This window comes from Oryzias latipes, chromosome 1 (genome assembly GCF_002234675.1).
Source record: "Oryzias latipes chromosome 1, ASM223467v1".
NCBI lineage: Eukaryota > Metazoa > Chordata > Actinopteri > Beloniformes > Adrianichthyidae > Oryzias > Oryzias latipes.
The window spans coordinates 13,528,632-13,545,342 of record NC_019859.2 but is presented as its reverse complement, the minus strand read 5'-3'; the positions used below and the strand labels follow the sequence as shown (position 1 = coordinate 13,545,342).

Genomic DNA, 16,711 nt, shown 5'->3' with positions numbered 1-16,711 from the left:
TTGAAATGTGAGGTGACAGCACAGCAGAAAAAGAATGGTGTTAGAATGTGAAATTTGTCACATGACAAGAAAGCTGATTGTTCATTGAAGGAATGAGACGGAATATGGGTGTGAGTGATTACCATTGTTCAGTATCATTGGGGTTCCTTTGGAGAGAAAACCAAAACACAATGATTGTTGAAAGTCAATAAGATCGTCCTTCTCCTACCCAAGACCACACTTAATCAATCATCACAAGTAATTAGCATTCATTGGTCCATCAGCTCATTTTGACTTTGGTTTTTAACAATTCTCAGATTTGAAATATTTATCAAGCTTGGGAATTTTTTTGAAAATTAATGTGATCCTTTCTCATTATTACATCGCTTTCTTAAATAATGCAGAACTTGCATTTTTTCTGACAATCTCTAGATGTGTATTAGACATTTTAATCTTCTCAGACGTTAAGCAAACATGAACTCTAACCTTTCACAAAGTAGTCCCTGTTTGGTCCAATGAGGGTGCTGTAGGGATAACCATAGTAGGCCAATGTGTAGGGGTCACACTGGTAAACGTAGTTCTGCTGCTGAGTGGCTTCTGGAGTGGCAGGAATTGCCCCCTTGGACGCCTTCTGGCGGGAGTACTGCTCTTTATCTACCGGTTTGGCGAGGGTCACCTCGATGCAGGACCCCTCAATCTCTGTGCCATTCAGGTTGTCCATTGCCAGCACAGCATCGTCCCGTGATGTGAAGTGGACAAAAGCATAGTCACGAATCTTTTTTACGCGCTCGACACATCCAGGGTTCCACTGGCTGAAGATCTGGAGAACGGAATGAGACAACGTGATTTTGGATCTTTTGGTAAAAAACACAAAGAAGATGAATCATGAATCTGTTTTTGTGTTTTTTCCCCTTTTCTTTTAGGGTGCTTCAAAAGTAAAGGTTGACAGTGTTAAAAAGTCTAATCAGCAATAAAAAAAAAAACGTTGCATTTTCTAGCTTTCTAGCCATAGCTTTCTAGCTTTCTGAGTCGACACGTTCAATTATTTAATGTCAACTTTGATGTCGACAAAGTGTGAGTAGCGTAAGCTCCACAATGTGCCTTCTTAAAAATCTGAGAACCCTTTTGAGAAAGGTAGACTTATTAAGGGCAACTTTAGATCAGAACAGTTTGGCGGACTTGGTTTACCGTAATTAGACAAGGAGTGATAAAAGATGTCAAAACTGTATTTAGATTTTTTTGTCTTTTATTAATAAACCTTTAGGAGTGGACCTGCTCCAGTGTTGTTGACATTCTTTCAACTACTGTAACTCTCCAACCTTATGCAATTAGGCAAATAATTTCAGCGGGTTCTGAAGTGGAGAAAAGTAGCCTTGCGCAACACTTTACATTTGAAATGTGCTGCATAAAGGTGCAAAGCCGATATGAAAAGTCGCTTTTCTCCACTTCAGAATCAGCCGCTTCACGTTAATTGTGTGAATAGTCGAGGAGTTACAGTATGTCAAAGAGTGTGCGTTATTTAGGTGTTACCGCAGACATTTGCCGTGTTAAAGGGTTAAGCAGGATTTTGCTGTTAATAGATCTGCATGTCTGGAAGTGGGATTGTCCAAAAAACAAGCACTGAAGGAAAAAGGTGAGGAGAAACCTTTGTTGGTTTTTAGACCTAGGATAATTTCTGAATAAGGACCTTTACTGTCTTACTTCTGCTGGTTCAAGCACCACCATGTTAAAACCTTTCTTGATTTGCACTTATTTAAATGGTACTTTAATCTTTATACATATTTATTTCCCTAAAAAATGATTGTTGCTTATGCCATTTTATGTCTTTTATTCTTCTCTAATTTGCCAGATAGTGAATTCACACTGTAGGTAACCACACCAGTGTTCACTTGCAACCCAAGAGAAACCTATGTTTCTCTTTAGGTGGATCAGAGTTTCAAACAAGCTTTGACATTTGTCGAAACAAATGTTTGGGACTAATTTGAACACTACTAACCATATAAGTGAATTCTAGTGAGCAGCAAAAATGAAAATAAGTCTTTCTTTAAAAACACAAAATATATCACAAGTCCTACCTGTCTGATTGTCTCTTCATTTGTCTCCATCATTAGATTTCTAACGTAGAGGATCTTCACCGTCTCCATCACATCTTCATCTACATCGATTTCTGGTTCAGCCCAGTCCACAGCGATCTGGTGGCCCCACAGCTGAATTCGGCCAGGCATCAGCTTCCTGCGGGCCATAGCAGCTGCCCGATGCGACTCGTACTCTACAAAGGCGAAGCCTCGGTTCTTCATCTTGTCTGCTGCACTGGCATAAACTATGACATCTAATACCCCTTCTGTCACTTTGGAGACTTCCTCCAGGATCTCTTCACGCTTCTTTGTCTTGGGAATGCCACCAATGAAAAGACGGCAGTTATCCACAGAAGAGCAGACCCCCAACAGCCGACCAGGCCGCACCTCATAGTTATTTAGCTCCCGCACAGCTCTTTTAGCCTCATGTTTCTCTGTGTACATCACAAATGCATACCCTCTGTTTTTGCCATCGAAGTCCATCATCAGACGCATTTCGTAGATGCGGCCTACTGACTCAAACACTGGGACTAACTCATCCTCATAAACGTCTCTTGGGATTTTCCCAACAAAGATTTCACATCCTCGAGGAGGAGATGGGCCGTTCCAGCCAGGAGGAGGGCCATATTTGCGTTGACCATTTTCCTGCACCATAGTGTAGCCAGTGCGCTCCATCAAGGTCACCAGTGCAGCTTCATTGGAGGCTCCTGCAACACCCTCTGGGATGTTGATGTGTCCGTGGAGAGAATGGTGGGAAGCAGCGGAGGGTTTAGCATGGGCAGCGTTATTGCTCATTGTTGAAGAAGCAGCAGGATCCTCAGCTGTCATTCTGACTAAACCATCCAATCAGTTTGGGGAACTGGAAGACAGGAAAAAAACATCAAATCAAGCCAAACTGCTCACAAAATGGCTGCTTTCTAGGGTGGAGAAAATCAATTAACAATAAACACAATATGCCCAGTAGTTTAGATTCATTATTTGACCTGTACGCAAGAGTGGAAATAAAGCGTCTATAAATCCTCAGAGCACCTTCCTCTATCAGTGGTTTTACAACCTTGTTTTGTTGAGTCTGTCAGATCCCTGGCTGACCTCTGACCCCCATCTGAGAACACGAAGGGCTGTAAACCCTGAAAACTCTAGCTCAAGGTCCGCTCAGTGTGACTCCGTCATATGCTCTGTGTGCTTTCATAAGTGTGTGAGTGTATGGACGTGACAATGTGTGTGTGTGGGTCAGAGGAAAGACCAATTGGAATTAAGCTACTTGAGGAATTCTTTGTGAAATATGACCTCAAGCTGTGACAAAAATTCTGCACATTTAATTGTTGTACATTGTGACCCAACGTACTCATTAGTTAAACGCAAAAGCACATACACACAAGTCCACCTTGGACTTTCAACCTTCTTATCAATATGAATGTTATACAATGTGTGGGTGTAGCTTTTAGCATGCATGTGTGCTTTCTTTGAGGGGCGCAGTCTCAAAAAAGTGCCAGAGAACAAGCAGAAATCGGCTTCGCAAACATAAACCTCTTACTCTCTTATTTTCAACACAGCCCACATTCAGAAAAATTCCAAATCCTTAAATAACCTCAATTTCTGAAGAAACCAATCAAAACTCCAACAAGCTCAATGCCTGGCTAGTTAGTTAGCAAAAAAAAAAAAAAGCCACATGTTGCTCGATAGCCAGGCCGCTAACAAGATTGCCTGGACTTTGACAGAGATAGGTGAGGCTGTCACAACAATGGTGGAACACTACAAAGCCAAGCAACCATGGCAACATGCACACTCATTTGACCTGACCTGATATCTTTCCCTCCCACACACACATACACACATGTACCTGCTCAGTTCGCCTAAGGCTGGGATTCTTAAAATGACAACAAATACACGAGCATCAGTTTGAAAGAGAATGATATGGGAGAGCTATTTCAAGGCTTCATTACTGGTTAAAGTGACAGGATTTGGCTATTTTGACAAGACAGTCAAAACAGATCAAAAGTCAAGTGGTAGCAACCACGTGCTCCAGTTTCCTCCTCCATCTTGGCAGCAGGAAGGAAGGAAACCTCAATAGGGTGAAACTAAGTGTTTGTAAAGGTCCTGATTCTGCTCACAGAGGGTGAAGTTGCCTTGACCTCACAGAAAAAACAACAACACAAAAATAAATTTAGCTACATTTTAACATCTCTGTGGTTGGTTTGGGAGCCTGACGTGTCCTCCCTCTGTTCTTCATTTCGCCCAAAGTGCTAACATGACTCCATGTCTTATCAGCCTTATCTTGCTGTCCGATGACAAAGGGAGGACAGTACTTGCTTGATAAAGATGGAGCTATGTAGCACGAAGACGATGTAACATTCTGGTGACACATGCAGAATTCCTCTCCTTGCGACATGTTTGTCAGACCTTTACTTTTGACATACGCTATCCTGCTTCCTGCTTTTAGGCCAGCTTCCTCATTGCTGACAAAACTGAACTGAAAATCCAATATATGAAAGACCCAAGAGTTGGGGTTTTTTTTTCATGGCAAGGGGTGAATGTCTTGTAAAAATGGATGACATTTGAAGCAATTTTTGCAGCAACAGACCCTGGGATTTGTAGAAGGTGTAATCATGTGTCTGTGGAAGAAGGAAACCTGATTCATTACAAGGTAGATAATTAACTTAGACGAACGCTAATCACAGTCTTCGTTCGCAGAAGGAATAAAGTTTTACAGATAATGACTCATCGAGTTAAAACAATATAGAAAGTTATGAGAATCATTCCTGTTCAGCTTGACAGGAGCAGCCAGCAGTTTACAGGTTAAACATAATCCGAGTTTAGACTCAGAGTTCACCTGGTCAAAGGTTAGCTCAGAAAGGGGGATGGAGCAGCCAGCGAGCAAGTGAAGAAAGTCAGTGTTCCGGTTATTGCTGCCCCTATTGCCCATTAAGTTATGTTTATGATTGATAGAAGCACCTGACTCTGTGCTTATTAACAGCATGTTAACCTGGGGCCAGATTGTTTTACGAGCAGACACAAAGGCTTTTATGGGTTTCCTTAAGGGGGAGTTTTACAAACACAGTGTGGCTACTTTGGGTAAATTTCCACAATTTCTTCACAAATGCAACCTAGTGTAATTTAGACAGTGCTTAAAGGGGGAAACACATTGCATTTGTTATGTCAAATTAACTGCCCCTAATTTTTTTTGAAGGAGTGAACCAAAAAACCTCCCATTTTACTCCAGATTATGGAGCACAGAAAATCCAGGCCCTTTTCAGAAATAAGGAACAATGCATCTATTGTTCTGGTTATTCTGACTGACATTGATCCACTTTACAGGGAAACATGGGTGCCTGAGCGCACATGTGGACACGTGGATGCAGTTGATTTGCAGCATCCACCCAGCAGCTAGTGACAACACAACTCAGCAGAACAGGATCAACAGAGCACTTAAAATCTAAGCCCCAATCTGCTGTTGCCACATAAAAACAGACAAGGTGCTAAATGTCTCATGCAAGCCCAGTTCAACTTATCCTTCAACAAAGGAAAGATTCAACTGAAAACATAAAGTCACAGAACTTCTCAGGTCAAAGTACTTGTTTTTCCCAGCAACAATGTTTTTCGAGCAAAAGGCAGTGGTGTAAAAGAGGAAGTTAAGACCAGAACAAATCAGAAATCTTGACAAAGCTTTATCATAGCTGAGGCGGTGAAGGAGGAGGAGGAAAAGAGAAGCAGAGAGTGATCAGAGAGGATAGCTACCCCTGTGGATTCACAGCGCTGTGCTGCCTGGCCGCCTGCTCTGGGAGTGTTAGTCCACCTCCATGAGAGACAGGTACAGCAGGGCACTGAGCAGAGTCCAGCCTCCTTTACTCACACGCACACACACTTGTGCACACACACACAACGAGATTAAAGCCACAGCCCTGAGAGGCGGTGAGGGTGGAGCAAAAAAAAAAAAAAAAAGGTAATACTGGGTAGAGTGCATGGATTCCAGCTTTGTTTTTAAGGAAGTATTGATCTTTGGGTAATAAACAAAATTGGAAGACATCTCATCAAGTGTTTTGTGTGGCTCGCTTTAGTTTTTATTTTAGTGATAGTTTATTTCACAAAATTAGAGGGGGGAATTATTATTAATTATTTAAGATGTGTTTTTTTTGTGTAATTGGGTAGAGTAGTTTGGACATTAAACAGAAAATCAACTTTAACCATTGTGTGAATTTAAAAATTATTTTACTTCAAGTGAAAAGGGAACATAACAGACAAATACAAATTATTGTGAGGTTTTCATTCCCCTGCTTTTTCAAGCATCAACTTCAATGTCTTCATTGTAGACCAAATATAATAAGAGAGATTTTTCAATTTCTGGCATCTTAACCGATTGTCCACCTTCAGTAACGTTCCTGGACTGAGAGTTTTATGATGGGAAATCTGGTTTTACAAGCCTTCGAGGGTTTTCTGCTTAGAGATGCAGAATTGGGCAAAAAGGGGCAGGAAATGTTCAAACTTCCTGACGTTTGTGTCACAGTATAAGAGGACCATAGGAAATTCTGACAGGGAGTAACCACTAGAGGGATTTACTGTCTGTCATGTCAGCACAAGACTCTCTGTGTCTTTAAATGTGCTTGTATTGTCATAAAGTGTGCGTACTTTTTTTTTGTTGTACATAACAAGTGTGTTCCCAGAGCACCTTACTTGTACAAACAACACACACCTTCCTGGGCAGTCAAGAGACCGGCAGGTTTAAAAGAAAAAAAAGAAAAAGAAGAGACAAAGGCAGGGGGGTCCTCACTTTTGAGGAGTTTCTGTGGAAAAACACCTCAAACTGTAGCTAAGTCGAGTGAGAATGGAGAAAGTGAGGAAAAGAAAGGAGGTGAAAGTCGCAGTGAGGTCAACAGCACACTCAGTGTGAGTTTCAGCTGCTATTGAAACTAGCTCGCGCCGTGCAGACTGAGCAAACACTCTAAAAGGGTTTGTTTTAGTATAAATATCAGTGATAAACAGAGCAGCAGGTTTCAGATTAAAGAAAATATGATTAATTGGTTTTGTTTATCCTAATTTAATAATGTCCAGAAAAATAATCCAAACATTTAAGTTTAGACTAAAAGATATAGTTTGGATGTAAAAATAAATAGTAGTCAAAATAGATTTTTAGGGTGATTATAAAACAATGACAGAGGATAACAGATTGATATCTGGTTCTACCAGTTTTTGATATCACAACATTAGCACTCATGTCATCTGAAGTTACTGCAAACCAAAGAAAATGGGGAAAAAGAGATCCTTTAATTTCGTAGAAAGACGAAAGCCCATCGATGCAAAAACTGAATCTTAAGAAAGTAAAAAGAAAAGTTGTCTTATTTTCTGTATTTCAAGAAAAAATATCTTATTAATAAAGTTTTTTGATTACAAAATAATCTTAGTTTGAGAAAATATGTCTCAATGACTAGAATTTTTTTCTTAAAATTAGAATTATTTTTAAAACCATTTTTCTTAAGATCATTTCTAAAGTGCCTGCTTTTGCACTGATCATACAGCCGCTCTAATTCAGCTTGTATGAAAGTAGAAAGTCATGTTTGCGTAATCTAAAATGCATAGGGATTGATTTTTTCAAAACCTTTTTTTTTTTATCAAAGAGAACCTCAGAATCTCAGGATCTGATTAAACGTTTTAGATAAATATTGAAAACAGATATTGTTTTTAGATTGTATTGTCAGAATGTCTGAAAAATTTATATTTGTGAACTCTCATTTTAGCTAAGGAGGTCAGTGTAAAGATTAACATCCTGTCATTGCTAGCAGCCAATCAGAACGTCTCCCGACTGAGGTGTTCTGGTGACTGCACAGCGCAACCATCAGCCCAACAGGTCAGCAGTTAACTGTTAAACCCACAAGCCGACAAACTAACTCATCTCTCATTTTCAATTTAAGGTAAACTCAACCCAAAAAGCAACAATGCATGCTGCTGACTCACTTGTTGTTTCAATAAAATCTTTCGAGTTTGCTTAACCGAGCTGTAATTTTCCATCTTTAACAAACAGGAACATTATCACGCAGAATGACCTTTGGACAACTGTTAAATGAATAAAGTAATTCAAAACAAACCACGGTCATTGTGTTAAATGCAGCAACGTAAAATAACATGCAGGTTGACGTGTGGGCGGTCTTGTTTGTATTTATCTGTGCTGAACCAACTGGAAGCACAAAGAAAGACAGGAATGATTGGTGAATCTGGTTTTTGTTCAGGATTTGTTGACAGACACAGAACAGAACAGTTTTATACGGCTGAAACCAACTAAAGATGATCTGTTTAGGAGCAAGGTTGATTGATCGGTCTGTGATCACAATGTAGCAATTCTTTTAACTTTTAATATGATGGCTAATTATGTTGACGCTCTACCGGAAGTGAAATCAAGGGGAAAATAGAGCAGGAGGAGAAGATATGACCTTGTGGGTCTCGAATTAAATCTCAGATAAGATGGTTCCCCTTTGTAAGGTCATTGTCTGACAAAAACACACACACACACAACCATAATGGAATCTGCTGCATGGGGGGGGATTCTAAAAAAATCAGAACAAAATGTAAGCAAAACAGCAAAACCTCTAATCGTCCTAAATGGCTTGATGACTGATTGTGACGAGACATCTACAAGTGAATGATGCAGCGTGTCACAAGACTGTGGGTCCTACAGCTCTGAACTGGAGTAACACCCGATCCAAACTGGCTTAACTATATTTTCCTGGAAGCTGTTTCCACCATGTCACTCTATTTCAGCAACATAAAGAATTATTTTCAGTATCTCGAAATACGTAATTTATTGACAACATAGCTGTTTTAAACTGTGGATGATTCATGGGATTTTTAATAAATCCCAGCGGAATTTGTGTTGTCTGAGAATATATTGTCCCAACTAGTTGTTATGTAACTCTGAACTTGACAGGAGAAAGAGAGAAGTGAGAGCTTTGGCTGACCTCTGAGGTCACATGATATCCTCATTTTGCAGATTTTGACTCTCAGCTCCTCAACTAAAACAAATCGAAAGCAGATTCAATACAACCCCCCCAAAAAATGTCCTTTATTTCACTTAAAGCATCATTGCTAGACATTTTGTGAAGTATAACATCCTTTGTGTTTAATTCTCTGTTTTCTATTGCCTAATTCTTCTCATTTTTCTTTTTTCTCATTCATGCACCTGTCGCCAGCATTCCTCTGGCTCACCCAGTCTCAGAAAGAAGCAGCACTGAAGAAACTGAAGCAGATTGTTTCAAGGAAAGAGTGTGTTTACAGGCAGACAAGGTCTAAGAAGGAGAACCTGAGTAGGACTCCCTTGACGCTAGAAAGCCCCTCAAAGTGAAACCAGCCAGAAGAATTCCAGGTCAGACAGAGTTTGGAAGTCACTGCCTCCAGCCCACACTAACTTCACCAGAGAGAGATGATTCCACTTCATTTAACTAAGCACCCCCCTCCTGAGCCTGCCTCCTCCAGGACCTTCACATTTATCTCCAACGTCACTCAAAACCACAGCAGCCTGGCTCCAAAGTGCAAAAACTGGAAACAATATTGCAAAGAGTCCAGATCGGCAGCTCAGAGCATTTTATCGGTCTTATTCCGAGCAGGAGTTCTAAACAGAGGAGGCTCTTATTCAGTCACACAGTCATCGCTAATCAGAAGAGCTGCTTTAGCTTTAGGGGCTTTGCTTCCTTGGGCAAACACATTCCTCGGGGTAATCTGCTAGCATGCTCAAGGCCCTAGCAGTCATTGTTTCAAACAATTATTCCTGACGTTGACCGTGTCACAGTTGGGATAAAAGCCACTGTGGCCTCCTTGGGAAAAGTGGCTTTATAAAGGATGTGGGGGCTCCTGAAGGCCAATTCAAGAAAAATAGAACCTTTTCATATATGGTGATCAATGTATTTTCAATTTTGATGATTAATTCTTAACAGTACTTCTATCAAAATGTGTTTTCTTATCAGGCTACACGTTGAAAACAGAAAAGGACATCAATGGCTAAATACATAGCAGCCGTGAGACCTGTTGGTTTGCACTGGACGGACTTAAAGAAAGCTTTTCAGCTCCACAGTTTTCATCAATCCTGACTTAAAAATATTTCCCCAAACCCCAACCTCTGCAAAAATGAGTAAACAGGCCCGAGTAAAATCTTATTTTTTGACAGCACACCCCCATTTAAGCACAATTTCAGCCTTCAATTAAAATAAAAACAACAACGTTGATGAAATCATTCACCTGCAAATAGGTGTGAAAGACATTAACCTAACTGTAAATTAGCATTTTTCTCAAGAGGACCTGACTGAAGACGGTGACGGCCAGAACCAGATTTTTATTTGATGTACAACATTATATTAAAATGAACGACCTTGGGAGAGTTTCAGGCAGGCAGCTCAGCAGTGCGATTACCTGTTTACACCTCTACATGGACACTTCAGCCAATTAACTCACCTGTTCCGTGACCTACTTCAAGAACCAGGTGTGTGCTCTACGCCTTCAGTCATCCATTTGCCCTAGTGCTGCGTTTGTCGCCCCACCCTCCTCCCCGGCTTCTACCTGTGAGCTCCATAAGGAGTTAGTTTTATACTTTTATATATAAGTTTTCAATGGAGGTCTTGTTTTATCGTATCTGAACGGAGCCTTATGCCAAAAAAAATCTGGAAAATAAAGCTTTTTCTACTGCATAAGTTGTCTGACTGAAATGTTTTTACTGCATTTCATTGAATGAATTTACCAAGAAAAATGTTAAATAAGTCTTGGGAAATTTACAATATTCACAAAACTGATTTAACTAAAGACAAATGTTTCCTTAATAAATGAATACCCTTTTGGCTCTAAGTTAATTTAGCGTTTCGGAGCATGAACTTAAAAAGATTCTAGAATTGTTATGAATCAAATGATACTGCCTGCTGCCATCTTTTTTACAGGCATACTTCACATCCCACCAACTTTAGCGGGTTACAAAAGCAGCTAACCCTTGCACAAACTTGGGCCCACCCTGTTGACAAACGCGACATGATCCAAAAAAACAGCTCACGTCAGAGTCTCTCTCTGCTTTCCACTTGTCCTTGAAGAAGTGAATCAGAACATTCAGTGAATGAATCTTTGACACAAACACACTGAACAAACAACACGCCTTACCAGGGCTAAAGTCCATATATTATTTGACAAAGAGTCAGGATGTCTATGAACAATAATAGCAGTTTCTATGTGTATTCTGTCATTTTAATCCACCACTCTAAACACACACTGTACAGTGTCAGGCCACTCCACTGGTTCCACTGGTTTCTTTGAAAAGACTCCTTGATCTCCACTCTAGTTTCTGATCGGCGTGGCGTGCTTTTGTTGCTCTTTTCCGATCAGACCTGAGGTTGCCAAACAGGCAAGTCTGGTAGACTTACACAAAGCAAGACGGGAAATTCTACTATGGGATGGTGAGGAAGACACGAATCCTAAAGTTAAAGGGGGTCAGGGGTTAGATAGATTTCAAACTAACAACAGAAAAAAAACCGTCTGAATGCCTGTTAAAGATTGGAACTTGTTTACCTGTATCCTAGTGCAGACAGTGATGAGGCAGCAGAGGGGTTGTTGTCAGTGTGATCTTGGCGTCTCGTCACACTTTTTCTAAAAAGTTGCTTCCTCTGTCCATTCCCTCTTTTTGGTGCTTCAGCATTGAGACATGCTCTGAGGTGAGCAAAGGTGCTTTGATGTTAATCATTCTCAGTGGCCATTGGAGAGGAGGGGTGGAGCCACTCAGTACAGGTAACCCTCCACTCCACCCAACCTCTGTATTTTCTCCTTCTTTTAATCTCACTCTTGCTCTCTTGATAAAGATTCCGACCAAAGGGGAAGAATACAAGGGCAGTGGGTGGGACAAACTGGAATGATTGACTACAATAAGGAAAGAAAGTTGGGCATTTGTCTTGGATGGTTGCAATAAAAGCTTGGCTTTTTCATCTCAGTTCTAAACTGTTAGATCTGGTCACGTAAATACTCAGTGCCGCCCACAACTCAGAGATAAATTTCTGATTAACGACTGCCACTCTGCAGAAACTATGTCCTAGAAAAAAAACACAGGTTTTTGCGTTTTGAATAAAAACAGCATTATCATAAATAAAAGACCACTTTCAAACGTTTGTGCTTGTGAGGGGCTGTAAGCTGGTGAAGAGCTTGTAAACAGATTGATGATGGGAAGTAAGTCAGCTCACTCCGCACCAACAGTCCTGCCCACGACTCAAAAGGGGTACTTTTAGTTAACCACTGCTGCTTTACAGAAACTATGTCCAAGGAAACGACAGCTTAAAAGGGCACAATCATAGTTAATAGACTACTGGAAACACTTTTACGATAGATCAAAACGTTAACTTTTTCTTAAAACCTTCCTGGCAATGTAAAAATGAGACTGTCATCTCTCGACTACAAATCCTCCGCACGGCCACCTGCCAAATTTGCCAAAAAACTTGTATTTAGGTCGCCGCGTGGTGGTACTTTGGGGTATGTGAACATAGCATAATTTAGCATCTACTTTCTTTTTTTGATCTGGTTCAGATTCACAGCAGTTTGAATAAAGAAATACTCAGAAATACAAAACTGTGTTTCTTTATGTCTGCCATCATCAAGAAAATGCTACAAGATTATTTTAAATACAACAAAAAAAGGATTTCTATTAGAGTCAGTCTTTGAATCAAATCGTCAATAAAGAAATAAATAGTCTAAGGAATCAAAAATAAAATCGGGAAATGAAGTAATTATTCAAAAGGGCACTGTTGAAGAATAAAACAACGTAAAGTGATAATAACGTGTTTAAGGTTTTTTAAGTTCAAAGACATGTTTCCTGCTCAAATGAATTGTCAAAAAGGGGGATGATGGGAAACCAACATGGCACAGAGGGTCACGGAGTACAGAGTCAGCTGGTTTGTTATATGAGGTAACAATTGAGAGTCCCTTTAGCAACAACAAGCTGCTAAACTCATCAAAGATAAGGACAATGCAAACGTGACTAAACCTGTCACATTCCAGTTATATCTAACAGAAACACAGAGGATGGAGAAGAAGAGAAAGGACAACGAGGGGGTCGTACGTAACCTTAAGCAACCCTGACAAACTACCAGGCCTGCTTTAGCTCACACTGAAGTCAGGGGATGTCTTTGTGTTGAACAAGTGACAGATTAATCAACAACTTTGTTAAAGACGGACGCACGACCACTTCATTTAGGTCATAGGTCAATTCAAATGTTTCTTTAGGGTCAGCTGTAAAAAGAGTGGACTCATGGGAAAAGCCAGGCATCTATCCTTCTCTCATTTGTATGCGTGTGTTAGTAGAGCTACTTTAATCATTGTAAACAACAGAAAGTTTGGCACAGTAGTGTCAAAGAAGAAGACCCCAAACAAGAAAAGTCATTGTGACTCCAAAATAATGTGTTTTTGAAATAGAGAAATGGAGAAACAAGCCCTTTAAAGATCCAACTAGGATCTCTGACAGCGTTTCAAAAAAATGTCCTCAAGAAAAGTATAGTGTGGTCATTATCATCTGTGGAAGTGCATGTTTGTTTAAGATAATCCATATTTACCCCTTGAACAATTTATAATGTTTTGTTATAAGGAGTAAGACGTTCAAGAAAACCTCTTATGCAGACTTCATTCTAACACGAAAATATAAAATACATTATTAGAAAAAATGAGTAAACGTTTAAAACATAAATCTTTTTAGATGCTGTTTGAATGAATACAAGAACATATTTCATTAAGCACAAAAAATTAAAATAGATATCTTAAAAACTGACCAAAAGATTGGTCAGAAATAAAGATTGATTGTCAGTTATTATGCACTTTGACAAGGTTTTCAAATAAGTAAGATCTGCATCACGACATGTTGGGTGTTGGTGTTCTATTGCGAGAGGCTGACTTCACATAATTTCTCTTTTGAGGAAAATGGACAAACTTTAAATAAAGGAATCTGCTTTATTATCTAAAATCATTCCTTTGATAGTATATATATATTTAGCTAAGTTAAGGAAAAAAGAGTTGGAAAAGATAATAAAATCTGATGCTGGTGCATCTGGTGCTTTGTCTAACCAATGATCTTAATGAAAAGCTGATTCTGTTAAAATATTTTGGTCAAAGTCAAATTAAATTGGAATATTTTCACCTTTTTTGTTTTAAAGGCTAAGAGCACTTATTTTCCAAAACTAAAATAAGCACAAAAAAAAAACAACTCTGAGAATTCTAAGTAATAGTTGAACATTTGTAGAATCTTTTAACATTAATGAAAGATGAACATCAAGTACAAGTAACTTTAATAAACTTGCAAGTCACCATAAATCTTTATTTGGACTAAAGCAAATCACAAAATTAAGTTTCTGATGGTCACACATTGCAAAATGCCAAAAAATCCGAGTCGTGCTACGTGTGCATCACACAACCCAGGCCAGATAGCATCTACTCAACGTTCACAGAGATAAACATGGAGGAACTGGGTCTACAGGTCTTAGGTGAACAACAATAAAGGCTCAACGGTTAAAGAGACCACGCACTCCTGCATAGTTTTGGACAAATCTATTTTAATATTGACGTTTGATGGGTTTGAATGCTTTGTCTTAGTTTAAGAGGAACATAGATCCGTGTGTCAACACAGATGTCAGAAATACTAACTAAAACCATGTCAGTTGGGGGGATGTATTGTATGTAAACCTCAAACTCTCCTATCCTGTTACTGGAAACATAAACATTTCAGAGACATCCTGAGATGTGTTTCAACCCTGCATGACACGTGATAGAGGGCCACGGGGGGTTAAAGTTCATGTTTCTCATGAAAACACCTCCGGCTGAAAGAAGAACTCGTCTTTATCAGCAGCACTTCCAATGAGAAGGGTTTATCTGACGGCTTTTGTGGCAACGGTTTTCTGCTGGGCTTGTGCGAACGCTCGTTGACTGAAACCAGATGCTAAACGTCACATCTTTTACGTCAAAACCAATAAAGTTGATCGGAAGGGTTTCAATGTGTGCAACTGCAAAATTCTGCTCACCTTCCCCCTCAGCCAAACGTCACCTCGCATTCTCGAAATACTATCGACCGACGCTGCAGTCTTAGTTTTGCGACCTACTGAATGACTCAGCACAAAAATGACAAACAGATAGAGAAATCGGACGTGACGAAAAGGCCCAACACTTTGTTTTCCATTGTGATGACAGAAGTTTCCCCTTTTGCCCGGAGCTTGATCAGCTGGTTCTGCGCAGTCAGGTGGCATGTCGGTAAGCAGCCAACGAGCTGCGGTTAGTTTTAATGTGCTGCACCTTCAGCCAAGGTCAAGGAGACGAGAGAATGAACAACTGAAAGGCAAAGATATGAAGAAGCTGCAAAACAGGAGCACAAGAGAGTCATAGGGCCTGTTGACCACACTGGAACTGCTCATTATCTGGCCAATAACCAGTAACCACTGTAACGTCAGCATGGATGATTGTCCTTTCCTCAGCAGTCACAGTTAACCCTGTCATGTGATAGAGAGGAAGAAGGAATCAAACCCATTCCTGTTTTCAAGGTTTTTAGCTTTTATTGTTTTATGTGGCTGTTTTTCAAATGCTATCCAGTCAGATTCCCTCTAACTGCATACAATTACATAACAAGTATGGAATGAGATATAATATTTATTATAAATATTGCATCATAATACACATGATGTGCATCCGCTATAGAAATGTATTAGCTAAACCAGTAATTCAATGCACACTACAGATTTATAAATCACAGTAAAATAACTTTAACTTTTTGCTTTAAAGTTCTAATTATACTCTACATTTCATTGACTTCCTCTACTTTTACTTTTACGAAACACCATTTTAAATGATCTGTGATTTGAGTGGGGATTGGTTAAAAGAGATAGATTTACTGCCAGGCAGTTGCAATTTTATACAGCACTAATGAGATGAGGTGTAATGAGCTGATCCAGTAACAATGGTATAAATAATGGTTTAAGCAGCTGAATAACAGATTATTAACTAGATGTGTATGTTTTTCAGGTTTTACAAGTGTGCATCAGTGCAACGTGAAAAACTGTGCTTACACAAAATTTTTGCTGATGGTTCAGGCAAAAACAGGTTATTTTCCATAAGAGTGTGAAACCCTATTTACAGTCCAAAATTAATGTGAAATAAGGAGTGGGACACCAAATTATATGACACAAGATTACATTAAAACATGACCAAAATGAAACCAAAATGTTAAAGACTCAATCCGATATAAAATTGTGTTTTCGTGTTTTTAGCATGTTCTTGTGGTATTTTTTTTTATCATGCTGGACGATTTAGATAATAATGATTAAAATTATTTTTCGATTTTATTCAAATTGTTGTGAAAGACAAAAAATTGTTGTTGGAAAGAGCTTATAGGTGAGGAGCTGTAAGATATCTTAAGAAAGTTTAAACTTAGGGCTGATGGGAAGTGTGGGTGGGCTTACTTCACGCCAACAGTCCTCGCCACAACTAAGGCGAATTTCGAATGAAGTACTGCTTCTCTTTAGAAACCATATCCTTTTGATTTTGCCCAAACAGCATAATCATAATTAACAGACCACTTGGAAGGCTTTGAAAATAAATTAAAATTTGATCAGTGTGGGACAGTAAATCCAAAAAATTAGAGCAAGCCTTTATTTTTTACATTAAAAAGTAAGTGCTGGGAAGAT

General features: G+C 39.4%; 1 protein-coding gene across 11 annotated transcripts in view; it reads right to left on the bottom strand.

Moving 5' to 3' along the window:
* The window catches only part of rbm47 (RNA binding motif protein 47), a 29,080-nt gene that overhangs the window by 4,089 nt on the left and 8,280 nt on the right, over positions 1-16,711 (bottom strand). For 6 of the 11 annotated variants that reach the window (XM_020703108.1, XM_011475162.3, XM_011475137.3 and 3 more), the window contains 3 exons: positions 2,055-2,913; positions 466-799; positions 123-146 (listed from right to left, as the gene is read on the bottom strand). In XM_020703108.1, the coding sequence (XP_020558767.1) occupies positions 123-146; positions 466-799; positions 2,055-2,882 (1,186 nt within the window). In that variant the 5' untranslated portion in view covers positions 2,883-2,913. Of the gene's footprint in view, positions 1-122; positions 147-465; positions 800-2,054; positions 2,914-5,789; positions 5,929-11,579; positions 11,760-16,711 lie in introns of those variants that run through there. The other 5 variants (XM_020703112.2, XM_011475172.3, XM_020703101.2 and 2 more) reach the window with 3 other exon arrangements.